Below are 16649 nucleotides of genomic sequence, written 5' to 3' on the forward strand. Positions count from 1 at the left end.
TCCAGGCATTTCCCACTCATCCCTGTCCCCTCGTATCTCCTGGAGGCTGTCAGGAGGCAGCTTCTGTCACCACAGGATGGAATGAGGAATGAGGCTTTGTGCCTCAGCTCCTAGGGCACAGCTGCAGCATGAACTGGGCTCCTCACCCATAGGTTTGTCCTCTCTCCTGCTCCTTTGTCCTGCTGTTGCTGTCAGGGCCACAAGGACGCGGTCCCTTGGCTGCTCTTTCTTTCTCTAAGTTCATGAACTTGCTGGATCTAAAATGGGCTCGTTCCTTTACCCGTCCAGTCTCCCAGCCTTGCCTTGGACTTGACAACCAGGGCTGCTGCACAAGCCTGAGTCACCACCAGATGGTGGGCACCCAAGGGCAGGGGCTGCACATCCTTCAGTCCCTCAGAGGATCAGCTGAGCCCTGGGTGGGGTGGAGCTGAGCCCCCGGATGACTGCTGCCCGACTGTGGGGTTGTTCCCAGCTCACCTGCCACACCTCACCTGCCACAAGAACAGTGACGCTGGCCAAGCGCTGCTTGAGGGAAGTTCTGCACTGGTGTTTGATGCGCTCCACCGCCTGTGATACTCTGACCACCCAGGAGCCAGTGCTAACACTCCCGCACTTGACAGATGAGGAAACAGAGTTTCTGGGAGCTGAAGCAGTCTGCCCATCTCTCTCAGGTACTCAGGACTGAAAAAATGGTGGCCACCGGCCCTTCTGATCCAAGGTCAACCCAATGCTACCACATCTTCCCTGATCCCAGACTAAGAAGGCTGTGCTGATTGGGTCTTGCAGGTGTTCAGAGGCATGTAAATGGTGGACACCCGGGCCCCTTGACCTGTGACAGCCCCCAAGGAGGCTGTGCCTATAAAGCCAGAAGAAGGAGCTGAGCACATGGACACCCTGAGCCTCCAGAAATCTGAGGGATCTTAAAGGCTCTGTGGGGTGGGGGGACTAGGTTCCTCAATCTATATTGACTCAGTGGGTCACAGACCCTCTGAGTCCAAGCACAGCAGAGGCAGGTGTTATGTCCCAATTTCACAGATGAGCGTACTGAGGATCTAAGGGTGGAGCTGCTCAGGGTCACATGGTGAGTTGCTGGCTGTCCTGCCCCCCAGGCTCTTGTCATGGCTCTTCAGTCCTGCATGATGTCTCATTCATTCATTTATACATTCACTCATTCAACAACCCTAGGTGAGAATGGCTATAGGTACAAAGAAATGGAGACGAGCTGCCCTGCAAGAGCTCACATGCTGCAGGGGACAGACCACTGCTCACCCCAACCATTGTCATCAAGCTCCCGGGTCAGCTCCCAGCCCAGGGAGCATCTGACGCAGCACGAGCATCTCCCCGCACAGGTAGGACAAGGTTTCATCCACAGAAAGATCTGTGGGATGCCCATAGCCCCATGTGGTGGATGCCATTACTAGGCATCTCTCCAGGCTCATGCAGTCCCTCATGGACCCTCTAAGTCCCTGTTAGGGCTGTCATTGACTTTTTCACAGAGGGTACGCTGACCATGAGGGTTGTGCTGGGGCTCCCTGCTTAGCTTAAAGTCAGGGCAGTCCATAGGAGTGATGACTCCAGGGCACTGGGTGGATACATGCTGAGCAAGCCCCTCATGGAATAGAAGAATGGTAGGCGCAGGGAGGGGTCTTGGCCTGCTCCCAACTTGCCTGTCTGTGTGACCTGAACAGACCCCTCCCTCCTAGGCCTCTTTCCAGCTGGTGGCCAGGGATAAGGAGCCTATTGAGTCAGATGGGAGCAGGGGGATATGGCTTCCTGCTCCTGAAGAACTAGAGCCCAGAATAGTATTTGGCAGATAGGTCTGGGGGAAGAGAGGGGCAGTGATAGTAAAGGGGCGTCTGGCCCCAGTTTATGTTTCAGGAGGACTCAGACTCTTACCAGGAAATAGACAAACCAGACCTGGATGCCCTAAAATGATGCCCACTTCCCAACACTGTGTTCCAAACTCAAGTTTTCAGACACCATGAAAATACAGCTTCCACAATTATCTACAGAACAGTCGAATGTCCACTATAGTGCTCATAGGTTTAGTGACACACGACATAACGTGATGACAGTCACATCTCTCAGAGTGGGCTCTCCTTCACCCCCTCCCTCTGGACACGTCGGCTTCTTCTTGGAGTCTCTGTGACCCCTGACCAGGCTTTGAGTACCTCCGTTCTCCCTGGTTCATCCAAGGCCAGATTGCACATCAAACTCTTCTCTGTGGCTCCTGAGGGGAAAGTGTGGGAGGAACAGGGCCAGGTGGCCCAGGGCCCTGGCTGCACACACAGAGCATCCCAATCCAGCATCCACAGGGCCGGGAGGCTGGGTCCCCTCCAAAACACTGCTGTACCAAGTCCTTGAGAGGTACCTCCTGCAGAAGCCTTTGCAAGGACTCAAGGCCCAGTATGAAGAGACCCCAGTGCAAACACTGCCCAAAGCAAAGTCATTCATCTGACAGCTCTTTTTCGAGCACCTACTATGTGCGAAGATACAGGGGTGGGCAACACAGGCACAGCCTTGTTCAGAGCACTCGCATTTGAGGAACATGGGAGTCAGCCCAATAGATAAGTGAAGGGTATCGTGTAAGAGACAGAATCCATGAGAAGCAATGTCTGAGCTGCTGGAAGTGGCCAAGGGCCAGGAGGACCCCTGACTCAGGGCCAGGTCCCTGCAACAAGGATTGGTGGGTTAGGGCCTCAGTTTCCCTCTGTACAGCTGGGTTGATAATGATGGAACGTCACTCCCTGGAGGGAAGGATGGTCGGATGGAAAGTGGACGTTTGATTGTCTCTGTGGTTGACCATTGTTGCCTTTATTGTTGGGCTGCTCCAGCCCCAGCGGCCTAAGGCAGTGCAGCTGGCCTGGCAAAACTGAGTCCCTTATGCCCAAAATAACCAGAAATCCCAACTGGCACCAGCCCTGGCCTCAGGTGCCTCCTTCTCCCTAGGCTGGGAAGGAGGGAGGTGGCTCCAGTTCTGGAAGCTTTTACTAGCTCAGATAGAGAAGGGGTCCACGTCACTGCACCAAGGCCACCAAGCCCCTCGGCCCAGGTCTGAGCTGGGAAGGGTCTCAAGATCAGTCAATTAATAGTCAGAAGTGACACCTCCTATTTACATGCACCTTGCCCCTTCCTCAGGGACCCCCAGGAACCATTTTAATCTCCAGGCACAGAGCTTTGGCTGACTGTGGGCATAACCAGACACTCAGAGCTCAGAGGAGCCCTGGGTAGTTAGGGTTGGCTGGCCAGGACTGGATGTGGGACACTGTGGGTCACACCTGACCGGTGTGGTTGGGCCAAGTACAGGGAGGAGAAGAGAAATGCAGACCCTAGGATTCCTGCCCTGGAAGTACTAGGGCTTAGAATAAGGAAGAGCCCAGAAGCTTAGCTGTCCCTCAACAGACTGGTCAATCACTTGTCTGACCCTTTGTCCACCCACTCAACCACAAACCCTCCTTGAGGCCTTCTGAGGACTCTTGGCTCCTCGTCTCCCAGGAAAGGCAGGACTAGCCCAGCCGAGGCCACAGTGAGATCCGGAATGTGCTTGTTTCAAAATGGGAGGAGGAGGTGACGGCTCTGGCATATCCTGGGAAGACCTGTCTGTATACATTTGGAACTTATGGCATAAATGAGAGCCTCCTGTGAGAAAGACAAAGGGTGGGGAATACTGTGGGTCCCAGAAAAGATGATACAATGGCAGCAGCAACTTAAGCCACCTCAAACAGGGCCTGGGAGCTGGTCTCCCAGGGCTGAGGAACAAAGAGAGGAAGGATATCCTGGGGGGTCAGCATAAGCAAAGGCAAGAGGGGGCAACTCCAGCACCACTCAGCTGGCACACACAGGTCCCCAGGGAAGCATCCTGACCTCTCCAGCACAATGACCCCAAACTCCTGCCTCCCAGGCTGCATGCCCCACCATGCTGCTCACCACCCTGAAAGCCCTTGCATTCTGTGCCATGTGGCCAGGCCCTGCCCTGGAGAGGAAGGAGAAACAGGCATAGGCAGTGATGCCAGGCTAGGAGTGGACATGCGGAGGATGCAGGGCGAGGCCCCCAGGGGTGGACAGGAGTTCTCCGGGGTGGGTGGTCTGTGCCACGGGCAAAGGCAAATCAGGGCAAGGGCGTGAACACACGCATTGAGCACAGTCAGCAGGCCAGAGTGTCCAGAGCAAGCAGAGGTACAGGATGGGGTACAGGGGAGGAAAGGCCAGGGGTAGAGGTCCTGGAGGCTTCAGCACTGACCAGATCTGTGATTCCAAAAGTTGCTGCACCCTGAGACACTACCGAGTGGCCTATTGTTTCTGTGCCTTTTCCGTTATAAAAGTTGAAGTTGCACAGATGGAAAGTACATTCCTGTTGGTGGAGTCCCAGGTCGGTGAATGGCTCTGGGGGGTGGGGGTGGGGGATGGCATCAGGAAAGTGTTTTCCAGCTATGTTGTTACAATTGGTCTCTAGCATCACAGCGTTGCTATCCAAGAACATAATCTGTACCTCAGGCCTTTGATATCTGTTGCTATGTTCTTCACAGCCCAGCATATGGTGCTTTTTGTCTCATATGTGTTTGAAAAGAATGTGTTCTACACTGGGAGCATGCTTCACTCCATGGATGGCTTTGAGGTTGTCAGCTGTCTTGTTCGAGCCTTGCCTAGCCTTTCTCATTCATGGTCCGCTTATTCCATTTATTACAGACAGAGATGTGTGAAAATCTGGTAGCACTCATGCATCAAATAGGCAGAGTCCCCAAGCTTGGCCACCTGAGGCCCCACATATGAAGCTGGGTTCCCCCAGGGCAGGTCTGGACTCAGGCCTGCACAATGGCTATGGCAAAGGGGACAGAGAGACACTGGATCAGCTTCTGGGGTGAGGCCAGGGGGAGACAGCTGCTGGGCATCCACATGTCTGTGAACATCAGGCAGAGGTGGGGGTCCTGCTCCCCCTCTATCTACCTCAGCAGGCTCACAGCGCCCCCTGGTGGTTTCCACCACCACCACCCCCCCTAAACTCGTCCTCCCCAGCCCATGCCACACATAAACACCTTCAGGGACTGCACTGAGGTCTCACACAAGGAGACCCAGTTGTTCCCCCAGCCTGGTCCTCCATTGTCTCCATAGATCGGTCGGATCGTTTACTCCTCTTTCTCTATGTACTATCGGAGGCTGGCTCCTGCCAGCATCCTCACCACGGGTGTCTGAGAACATGAAATGACAACGTCACCAGCTGTAATCTTGAAACTGACCCTCTTCACTCTTACATGAACCAGACTTCCTTCAAATTTCTGTTGAGCCCCGGCTCCCATCGAACAGAGATAAAATCAAGGATGAGATGAGCTTTAGCCATTGTGAGGCTCTGCACAAGGCCTGGGGTGCCCTGGTCAGGAGTTAGGCTGTAGTAGATGAGAGCTCAGGCAAAACCATAGCTGGGGTGCTTGTGAAATCACTGTTTTTAAGAGATATGCGAATGGGTCAGGTGTTAAGATGCTGTGAAAGTGTAACAGTGGACTTTCTTTAACCTCTTATTCTCCATAAACCAAAGGGCTGGTCCTGATGCTAAACTTGGCCTTCTTCCCTGTTTGAACTGCACCTAACACCCAGAATACAGCACAGGACTGGGGAAGGGCATGGTGGGGTGCCTGGCATTAGAATAGCTAACCCGGGAAGAGAACTCCCCCTCTTGGGCCCATGCTCCTTCCGTGGATGGAAAAGGGGTGTCCCAGAGGGATGTCCTTCCGACCAGAGAAAGGCATGTTCGGGGAATGAGCTCCTCAATGTGGTTGGAGCAGGGAGGCCCTGGCTCAGAGAATTGGTGTCAGATCAGGAAGGGCCAGCGGGCTGGCTTTGACATAGCCGTAGATAGAAAACAAGGTGAGTGTTTGAGGAAGAGCGTGAGCCCATCAGACTGCAGGTTAGAAAAATCACTCTGGCTACTGAGGGAATAAAGGCTGGAGGCAAAATCAGGCCAGGAGTGGGAGGCCAGGAAGTAGTCGGTGCAGTAGGGGCCCACTGTAGCCCCAGGTGGGTATGAACAGACAAGCGGAGGCGGTTGCATTAAATGATATTAAGTATAAGACTTGTGCGGATCGACGAATGAAAGGTAGATGAGGAGGTGGCATCAGATTCCTGGCTTTGAGATGAGCAGATTAAAGGTAAAAACAGGCAATAGAAAGAGGGCCGACGCCACAGGAGGAGCTGCTCCCTTTTCCAGGAGACAAGGTAACGGACGTGAAGATTATGGAGGGAGCACATTACTCCATGGCTGCTTTTGACTCCCTCTCACTTCTGGGGTTCCGGGAGCTGGAAGCCTAAGTGACGCCCAGAAGGGAGAAAAAAAGGTGCTTCCCGTTACCTCTTGGGGGAGGAAGAGATAGCTTGGCTGAGGGCAGTAGCACAGGCAGTAGGGGTTGAAAGCCAACAAGACACTTCTGGGTTTGAGACCTAAGAGCCTTTCAAGTGTTTGCTGGCCACCAGCAGAGGGCGCTCTAGACCAACAGGGACGGGGAGCAGGTGTGACTGCAGTGATGGATACCTGCAAGGTCAGACCGGGTGTGGCGGCAAACATTGGGGCGTCTCCAGCCCGCACCACCCCCCACCAGCACTCCGATGACCTGTGCTGCAGGAGGGATGGCCCACCTCACCAAGCTCCAATTCCACACCCACGTGGCAACCTTCTGACTTGGTTTCCTGGGCTATCAGATGAAGTTAGGGTTCCCCCCAGAAGGAAAGAATTTCTTTCTCCACCCCCAGTAAATCAATGCATCAGCATTCTGGCAAATAAAATCCCCTCATGTGACGTTGGCGACTGTCCACGCATCCCCGAGAACTGAGCAACTATGAGCCGATTGAGGCCATTTGGTTTTCACCTTGGCCGGTGCCTAAATCATTTGCCACCCTGAGAAGCCCTGGCAGCAAATGGCCGGGGCAGCAGCATGACATCCAGAACTGTCATTCCCCACGCTGCAGGGTAGATATGACACTAAATCACCTTTGCTAAGTCGTTGGCCTGTTTCCCTACCTGCAACAGGAGTGGTCAGAAGTGACCATCTTCTGGAGCCTTTGCAATTGTGACAGTGCTGTCACCCTACCATGGGAAGAGGGTACGGGAGAAATGGGAAAGTTGAGCGGGGCCCGCGCCTGGGACAGTCAGGTGATGGGGATAGAGGGTACAAGATAAGGGTCCCCATCACTATTCAAATGACTGTAGATTCACTCTGAGAGGGTGGGATGGATCCATGATGTCTAATTTTTTGCTACATTTAATAGAATTTTTAAAAAGTAAAGCACAATGTAATATTCTGCTATGTTGAAAGAACTTTGGGAGTAAGAACAGAAAATTAAATATTTCGAAATATTAATAGTGTATTAATCATCTATGTCCTCAGTTGGCCACACAGGTTTGTATTCTTTAGTCCTTTGAGCTCCATGAGGCTATGAGGTGGCATCATTTCTCCATGTTACAGCCAAGGATGCTGAAGCCAGAGGCTGTGACTTAAAGAGTGGGCTCAGGACAGAGCCTGGCACGGATGAAGGCAGGGAGGATTGGGTGAGCCCAATGGCAGACCTGTGGTCTACCCAGAAATGATACTCCACACATGGTTAATAACTCATAGGGAAGGAGGGGAGCAAATGAGCATGCCCTTCTTGGGTTGAATTAGTTAATAGAAATTAAAATATTAAGGTGAACATAAATTATGCCTTACTTTAAACAATAATGTTAATGATAGAACTTACACAGCAAGGAAAAGAATTACAGAAAGAATCAGAAAACAAAATCCAACAATTTGGTGTTTATAAGTTACGGATATACAGCAAAATATATACACAAATTTCAAATAAAATGCTGAGCTAAATAAACTCTCATGCAAATGCAAATTCAAGAAAAGCAAGGGCTTCAATTATATTTTTTTAAAGAGAAGTTTAAGCTAAGAGCATTAAAAGAGGCAAAGAGGGCACTAAAAGGCACAGTTTTCAATATATCACTATTAAATATATATATACCCCAAATATCATGGTATTTACTTATTGACAATTTATACCCTGCCTATTTCTCAAAAAGGAGTTGAGATAATTGCACAACTAACATAGCAACATACATAAAAGAGGAACAGTAATTAAAGGTAAACAGAAATATATAAAGAAAACACAAAATCAGACTACAATTAGATCAGGTAAATGAGTGTTCTTAACAATTTTGGGGTCACCGAGCCCTTCCAAAATGTGTGGACTGCTACAGACACCCCTTCCCATAACAATTCCTTCATGCACATAACCAAACAGCTTTGTCCAGTCCCTAGGGGTCCACAACCTTTAAAAAACCCTGCATGCTCTCAGACTCCTAGGCAGTATATGGACCCCAGGTTCAGAACTCTGAAGTAAATGAAGGTAAGAGAAAGTATGGATTTGAATAAAACAATTTAAAACCTGGTTAACAAACTTCATGAAGTAAAAACATATTTCTTGAGAGTACACAAACGCTTTATAAAACTATTCAGGCCCAAAGAAGTTCTATGGTTACTTAGAAATGTTGACACCACAATACAATAAGAAATGACAGCAATGACTTAAGCATTCATCACTTGGAAATATATAAAAAGTAATAACACTTGGGCTAAAAGGAAATTCCTAATAACAAAAAAGCTGATGGAGTGCAGAAAAAGTTCTAAGAAGAAATTGTAGATCAAAGTACCCACATTTACTAGAAATATTAAAAATGTAATTAATAATTAATCTTAGAAATGTAAAATATTAAGGGGAAAAAAAGAAAGAGTGGAATACATATGCTTTGATGCAACAATTCGTTTACTAAACAAAATTGAGCTGGAGATTTAAAACACTCAATGGCGTCTGCCATGAAGAAAAAAAGGTAAGACAACAAAAACAAAAGCAAATAACTAAATTCAAGGACGATTATACTATTACCAGGGTGATCTCTTACAAGATTCCACTGAGAACCTAAAGAAAATGAAAGGAATCTCAATACATAATAAAACAGTAAAAGAAATAGAACAGAAAGAATTACGTTCTGTTCACACTTCCAAAAAAAGAGAAGTACCTGGTCTTACCATGCTTATGTGAGACTCTTCAACCCTTCAGAAAGGGATCTTAATTTCATGTTACATAAATTGTGAAGGGGAAGAAAAGAGACGGGGTTAGGGGGAAGAGAAAGTGCATATTCCAAAATATGAGAACAGCGTAATATCAGTTGAGAGAAGATGAAACTGAGTGGAGAGGACATCTGGGTAGGGGCTGGAATGAACCTCATGTGGCTATAAAGAGGGTAAACTAGATCAGCTGAAGTGAGGGTTTGTGTGCAGAAAAGCCCCCAGAGGTTGGTTTTAAGGAGAGTGGTGACATGTGCAAAGTGATGCTTAAAAAAAAAAAAATCAATTTGGCTGGAGTGTGCAGAAGTCCACGGAGGGAGACATTAAAGATAGGAAACACGACTGCCCAACAGAGACAGGCACGGCCAGAGCTAAGATGGAATGGGGCGGGGCTGGGCTGCCAAGGAGGTAGATCTTAGAGGGAACCTGCTGTCCCACCCATGCCAAGCAGGAGTCTCAGCATTCTCGCTCCCACTCCTGGTAAATGCATGAAGACCCCAGGTGCAGGCCACCTGCCAACAATGCGTGGGTGCCACCTGGTCGGGCCAGGACGTGGTGGTGCAACAGGTTCTGGTTAAATGTTTCACTCACACAGCAAAGAGAGGAACTGGACAGAGGTGATCTCTCCAGTCTATCAGACCTATCATTTTAAAATCTCTAGCTATCAAGCCCCACTTGCTCAGTAACAGTTATGGCTATCCTATTTTCATTCATCAAAACTACATATAAGTGCCAAGCTGAGCTTCTGATTAAGTGAAATAACCAGCATTACCATCAAGGGTTCATGGGATTCCAGCCATAAACTTTTGGAAAACTTCAAAATAGCTCAGACTGCCTCCTCCCACACTAGCTCTGAGGGGTCCAGGTTAAAGCCAGTACTAAAGATCCTCATGGCTGCATGAAGGCCTGAAGACCTGGGACAAACACTTATTAACCAACCAGACACGTCACTGCCAGTGTCCATTCCTGGGGGATTGAAACAGAGTGGCTGCCTTCAAGCTCTGCTTAGTCAGGGCTGGCAGCCTGATATTTGGGAGATGCTGGAACTGTATGGGTACCTAGCACAGGGCTCACAGCCTATGTGCTGGGACAATTATAACCACCTGGAGAGCTTTAAAACCACGCCACTGTGCCCACCTGTGGGGATGCCTGTTGAATTGGTTCACGTGGGATGTGAGCTTATTACTTTTTAATTAATCCTGGGGTGAACACCAGTTGGCAGGGTGGTAGTGGGCGGGGGGCAGACAGAATTACAGGAACATGGACCACATTGCTGCCACAGGGATGCTCAGGATGGCCTCCAGGAAACATCGCAGGGCACCTGCAGCCCGGATGCAAGCCTGAGGAAATGAGGGATAGCCTGGTATAATAAGGGCCTGCTCTAAGCCCTGCCATTTTGGGAAGGCCTCTCTGGTCTGCGAGGACAGTGTCCCTGGGTGAGGCATGGATCATCCTTGGTGTCCATCCTCAAATGTCAGTTGCCAAAACACTTTCACGTGTGGGCTCATTGTGAATGGGAGCCTTGCACCAACGTTTAGAGGTATGTGGCCAGGTCCCACTATTCCCATTTCATGATGGGAAAACAGAGCCTCGGGGCTTCCTCAAAGTCACACAGGTAGGAGGGTCAGAACGGAGACTCAAACCTGAACCTCTGAGCAAATCACTCTGCTTCCAACACCCCCTGGCACTGGAGGGTAGAGATGAGGCTGTATAGCTCCCAGACCAGAAACAGGCCCTGCTGACGTCCAAGGAATTCCATGGTCTCGGGGGCCTGGGTCTTGCAGAGGGGTTACTCATAGAAGGCACTAATGCCTTAGATGCGGGCTGAGTCAGTCAGGCATCAAATGTCCTCTGGCCTGCAGGACCCAATCTCTACCCTCCTGTCAAAGAGACCACCCTCACTCTAATGCAGAACAGGATTAAGAGACCATGCCAGGGACTTGCATCCTCACTCCTGATCCTAGAACTAATTCCCTCAACCCCTCCCTTTGCACTGTAACCTGTTTTGGTTGTCCCCACCAGTACCCAAGCCAAGCAGATTCCACTTTGTGGCTGAGGTATCTACATTTTTGGATTCATTTTTCTTTAGCTCACTTGGGCTGTGAGCATGGGTACTTCTTCTAAAAGCACCACACTTCACCGTGATGTTAAAGAGTTCATCTGTCATCTTCACGGGTTCAACTCAACTCTCTCCCTCTTATGTGTCTTCCTCTTCTGGATTCGGGAATAGAGGACAAAACTAAACCTCATAGGCTTGAAAGTCAAATGTGAGAATGAGAAAAGTGAAGGCCAGCTCTCTTTCAGGTGCACCTCCATTCCGGTGGCCTTCCTATCGCCCCACCCTCACCCTCAGTAAACCTGCTGAGCTCAGGGCAACTGGCTGGGGCCATAACAGGGCCTTGCTGCTGGTGTGAGTGCTCAGAGGCACCTAGGTTCAGCCCTGTTATCAGAGAGGTGGGCCGGGCCTTGTAGACAAAGTGATCAGGTGCAGGCTCCATCTGGGACAGGCTTGTAAGCTTTGATGTAAGCTCCTTCTTCTAGAGCTTCTCCCCAGCATGGATTTTCTGATGCCGAATGAGGTGTGAGCTCCCCCTGAAAGACTTGCCACATTTGTTACATTCATAGGGTTTCTCTCTGGTGTGGGTTTTATAATGCTCAATAAGAGCCGACCTGTGCCGAAATGCTTTGCCACACTCATTGCACGCATAGGGTTTCTTCCCGGTATGGATTCTCTGATGCTGAATCAGTGCAGAGCTGTGGCAGAAGGCCTTCCCACACTGGCCACACTCGTAGGGCTTCTCCCCGGTGTGGATCCGCTGGTGCTCGATGAGGGAGGAGCTCTGGCTGAAGGCCTTCCCACACTTGTGGCATTTGTAGGGTTTCTCACCGGTGTGGGTCTTCCGATGTTCGATGAGGTTAGAGCTCTGGCTGAAGGCCTTCCCACACTCTTCACATTTGTACGGTTTCTTCCCAGTGTGAATCCTCTGGTGCCGAATGAGGTGGGACCTGTGACAAAAGGCTTTCCCACAGAGATCACATTCATGAGGTTTCTTTAGGGTGTGAATTTTTCGATGCTGGCTCAGGCCTGAACTCTGGTTGAAGGATTTCCCACACTCTTTACACTGATAAGGTTTTTCTCCCGTATGAATTCTCTCATGTTTTCTGAGACTTGAGCTCCGACTGAAATCTTTCCCGCATTCCCTACACTCATAAGGTCTCTTCCCAGTGTGGGTTTTCTGATGTTGTGTGAGAGCTGAGCTCTGACGAAAAGCTTTTCCGCATTCTGGGCATTCGTAGGGCTTCTCCCCCGTATGGATTATCTGATGTCTGAGAAGGTGTGAGCTCTGGCTGAAAGCCTTCCCACACTCACAACACTCATAGGGCTTCTCCCCAGTGTGAATCACCAGGTGTCTGAGGAGGTGTGAGCTCTGGCTGAAGGCCTTCCCACATTCCCGACACGCATAGGGTTTTGCTGGTTGTGCAGTTCTGTGAGGTTCATTAGGTCCTGTGTCCCCCCTTGCCAGTATGTCACAATTATGATCACTGGGTTCTTCTCCACCATGGATTAACGGACACATACTAAGGTCTGATTTCTGGAAGAAGGTTGGGGCGAATATTTCATCATCCTGAGGTCTGTTTACTGGGGGGATACTCTGATGCTGAACAGGGCTTGAGCACAGACTGAAATTCCTCTCATAATCATCATGTTCCTCGTTTTGCTCCCCAAGAGGGATCTCCTTGTAGATAACAGACATTTGCTCTAAACCTCTTTCCTGAAGAAAAGAGTCCCCCAGGTCCTCCTCTGGGAAAAGTTCTTGCTGCATCTCTAACTCATCTTCAAACACAAAGGTCTCACCAAGCTTGGATGCTGGGGGAACCTCCATTGTGGACCTATTATTACCCCCAATGACTGTATTTCTTGAAAGATATTTTTCATTGACATACACTTACTGTTCTGACAATCTGAAAAGAAAACAAGGGATATTGTCAAGCCAGCAAGTCAAGCACCTAGACTCTATGCCAGAATCTATGGTAGATATAACAAAATAAGTATGAGATGCAATCTTGCTCTTAAGATGATCCTGACTAGTTAGAGACAAGTTTGATTTATCAAAAACAGCTGCAAAATAAGAAAGAATCGAAAACCATACCGTGGTGTCTAGATTTTAAAGGCTGAAGATGTTCTGAAAGGTGGGCCAGAACAGGAAGTGGAGCCACATAGAAAATGGGCATTACTCCACCTACTGGAGGATGTTGGGGAGGGGGTTTTGTTGGGAAAGAGAGAGAGCATACTTTCCTCCTACATTAGTTAGCTGTACCCCCTCAAGCCAGCAGGGTGCCCCAGCCAGAACCCTGAGAATCAGTCTAGACCTTCTCCCTCTATCACCTGCAGGTCCTGTCCTGTCCATTTCCCGAGGCTTAATTGAAGAGTCTCTACCTCTCTGTCCTTGCTGCCATTCTGCAGCTTAAGCCACAGTGTGACTCCCCTAGATTATTTCAATACTCACCTCCCAACTGGCCACCTACCTCCAGCTTTTATTCCTCCCTCTGGTCTATTCTCTACATCGACACCAGAGTCAAATACCAAAAACGCATTTCTCTTCCTAGGATCTTGCGACAGCCCAACTCTTTCACGAGGCCCTTCACACACAGCCTGTCCAGTACTACCTGTCCAGCCCCATCTCCCACCTCTCCTTCCACACACACCCAACCTTCCAGCTTAAGAACATGTGCACTGCTATTTTCCTCACCTACCAGGTCCCTCCACCTTCTCAGACTGCATATCCTTCTAGACTCAGTCCAAATGTCCTCTCTTCTCTCCACCCTCAGACTAAGGATCTCAGGCACGCCCCCTTAGTGACCCACGGAGCATGGTGCACATGTTGATCACAGAACTCATCACCCTGGATGACAGGACTGTCCCCACCACTGCCTGCAAGCTCCCTAAGGGCAAGTACTATATGCCTTTATTTTGGAACCCCCAGCCTCCAGCACAACAGAATCATCTCTACAAACACATTTGTTGAATCAATACATGATTGAATGGAGGAAAATTCATTTGATTTTGTGCTAGAACTGATTGTCACACCTGGACTTGTCACTCAAAAAATTTATTCTGTGGGCGATGTAAACGAATAAAACAGACAAAAGCATGGTTGCACCGGTTGAAGTGTTTTGTTTTTGTTTTTGTTTTCTGTAGGAACAAGGAAGGAGGCTAGAACACCCCACTCAGTCCCCCAATCCCACTGTGGTGGCCCCAAAAGACCTCATTCAGAAACTTGGGTGTAAGCTAAAGAGAAACTCCTCAAGTACCATAATAACGAGAGAGTGTATTTATTGAGCATCTACTCTGTGCTAGGCACTACTAGAGGTTTTATAAGCATATCTCATCTAATCCTCAGAACTCTATACAAAGTTACTATTATTCTTACCCTGAAGCTTAGAGAGTAACTGGCTCAAAAAACATAATAAACTAATCAGAATAGTCATGATGGAGCTCATTTCTATTTGGGAATCTTTTTAAATGAATTTTCAGCCAGTAGGAAGACCAGGTGTGAAAAAAGTCATGTATTCTCAAAACTTCTTTGCTCTCTTCAACTCCTCTTACCTTCCTCTCCAGTCCATAATCTCCAATCCTTCCAGTTCTCTTGCTGAACCTCATCACCATCCCCTCATTTTCACCCCATCTTCTTCTTCTAGATCCACTCCTCCCCTGTCTAGCTTAGACCCTCTCTATCTAGTCAGTTTAACTATAGATGTCACTTCAACTAACTCTCTGACTAGCATCACGTTCTTTACCTTCTGCCCTGTTGCGACTAGCTGCTAATTCTTTCTCTAATTCCTCCCCAAATATTACATGTTGCCAAGGAAAATCATATGACTGTGTATGGCACTGAGACAGATTTCAAGTTTCCACTTTCAGCTGGGACTTCAACATTCAGCTCTAGCATCTAATGACCTCCTTACTGCCAATCCTTCTCTTCTCAGTCCTCATTTCCCCACCCTTTCTGGCACTGTCACCAATACCTCCTTCTCAAACCCTTCATTTCAGAGGTTGCAAATTGGCAGCCTGGGGATCCTGCCACAGACATGTTTTTGTCTGGCTCTCAAAAGAGTTGGGCTTTTCCTTTTTTGTTTGACTAAGCTGCCAATATGGAACACTCAGGGGGTTTCTGGCTTTTCTCTTAAGCTGTGACAGTATGGGCCCACCCCTTTACTAAACCCACCTTGCCTACCTGGACGCCTCAAGGTTTTGAGCTCGCTGGACAAATCGCCCCCACTGCCATGCCCCACTTTATTCCCCTTGTTTCTGAAAGTTCCCCGTTCCCCGCAAATTTCATGCCCTTGGATCCCTCCTTCTTGGTATCTGTGGACTACAACTCTTCCTCTGTTCACCTGTTAAGTCATGGTGTTTCCAAGTTTCCCTCATTAGGAGTTTTCCATTCTCCCCATGTACCACCTACACGTTGAAGTCTCCACTGTGTTTAAAAAGTTGGCAATCCTTTATCTGTCGCAAAACAATGTTTTAAACGTTTTTGAACCGAAAAACCAAAGGTCTGGAACCCCATGCTTCCGACTGCTCTCAGGCCTTCCATGGCTCCTTCTGTATCCGTCACCCCATCCTCCAGCGAGCCTATTGAGCCTGGGCACCCAGCGGACCTTCAGTCCAGTCAGGGTTTACTGCCCGGAGGGCCGCGAGCGACCGCGGACCCGCACATGCCGCCCGGACGGCGACGCCAGTGCCCCAACATGCTTCCCACCGATGGGGGACGTCTACACCCGCGGCCAATAGAGGGACAGGTGGGAACATTGGCTGACTCGAAGCCACTCACCTGGGCCGGGGCGGGGCCGCTCACCTGGGCCGGGGCGGGGCCGCGGGCAGGCGGGGCGGGGCCGCACCTGAGCCGCTCCAACCCGCGGCCGACGCGGCCTCGCTCTACCGCGGCTGCTGACGCGGAGCCCGCGGCGGCCTGAACGCCCGGAGCCCCTCCCCTCGCCTGCGGGCACTTCCGGGACCGCTCTAGGCTGCGCGGAGGTCCCGGAGTCTCGGTGGTCCCGCCGTGTGGGTGGTTGCAGTGCGAGGCCTACGCGCTCGGGGTCTCAAGAACACATAGCTATGAGGCCCTTCAGTCGGCGCAGTGGCTCTACACTGCAAAGGGTTTCCCATCTGGGGGAAGAACAGCTGGGCAGACGTTGGCGGGAGTGCAGGGAACTGAGGCCGGGAAAGGCGAGCCAGCCTAGAGCCGCGGGCCTAGTTCCAGCAGCACTTGCTCTGGGGGTGGAGACAAGCCCCGGGCCGCTGGGGAACCTGGAGTCTTCAGAAGAAGGAGAAGGGGATCCTAGAGCGGAGCCCGTCACCCCGCACAGGCCTAGTGGTCCTGCTTGCCTGCCCTGCCCCCACAAAAACGGAGATTAACAGTCCGCTGAGGGCCCAGGAGATGGCTGCAAGTGTAGGCGGGACCCTCTCTGGACCCTGGAGATTCCCAACTCTTCATTTGAGGGATGATCTGTAGGCATGAGGCTTCTTTTAGGGGAACCAGGAGGGAAAAGGGGTGT

General features: G+C 50.0%; 1 protein-coding gene across 2 annotated transcripts; it reads right to left on the reverse strand.

The window, feature by feature from the left end:
* Positions 1–7758: 7758 nt before the first annotated feature.
* ZNF70 (zinc finger protein 70) lies at positions 7759–15971 on the reverse strand. 2 transcript variants are annotated; one of them, XM_016127239.2, is made up of 2 exons: positions 15926–15971; positions 7759–13055 (listed from the first exon to the last, which is right to left on the reverse strand). In XM_016127239.2, exon 2 carries the CDS (start codon positions 12974–12976, stop codon positions 11630–11632), a length of 1347 nt encoding a protein of 448 aa, XP_015982725.1. In that variant the 5' UTR covers positions 12977–13055; positions 15926–15971; the 3' UTR covers positions 7759–11629. The 2 variants fall into 2 exon arrangements, with proteins under 2 accessions (XP_015982725.1, XP_036077230.1); XM_036221337.1 differs by having other exon boundaries at positions 15950–15969.
* Between the last annotated feature and the right edge of the window lie 678 nt (positions 15972–16649).

This window comes from Rousettus aegyptiacus, unplaced genomic scaffold, assembly GCF_014176215.1.
Source record: "Rousettus aegyptiacus isolate mRouAeg1 unplaced genomic scaffold, mRouAeg1.p scaffold_m13_p_5, whole genome shotgun sequence".
NCBI lineage: Eukaryota > Metazoa > Chordata > Mammalia > Chiroptera > Pteropodidae > Rousettus > Rousettus aegyptiacus.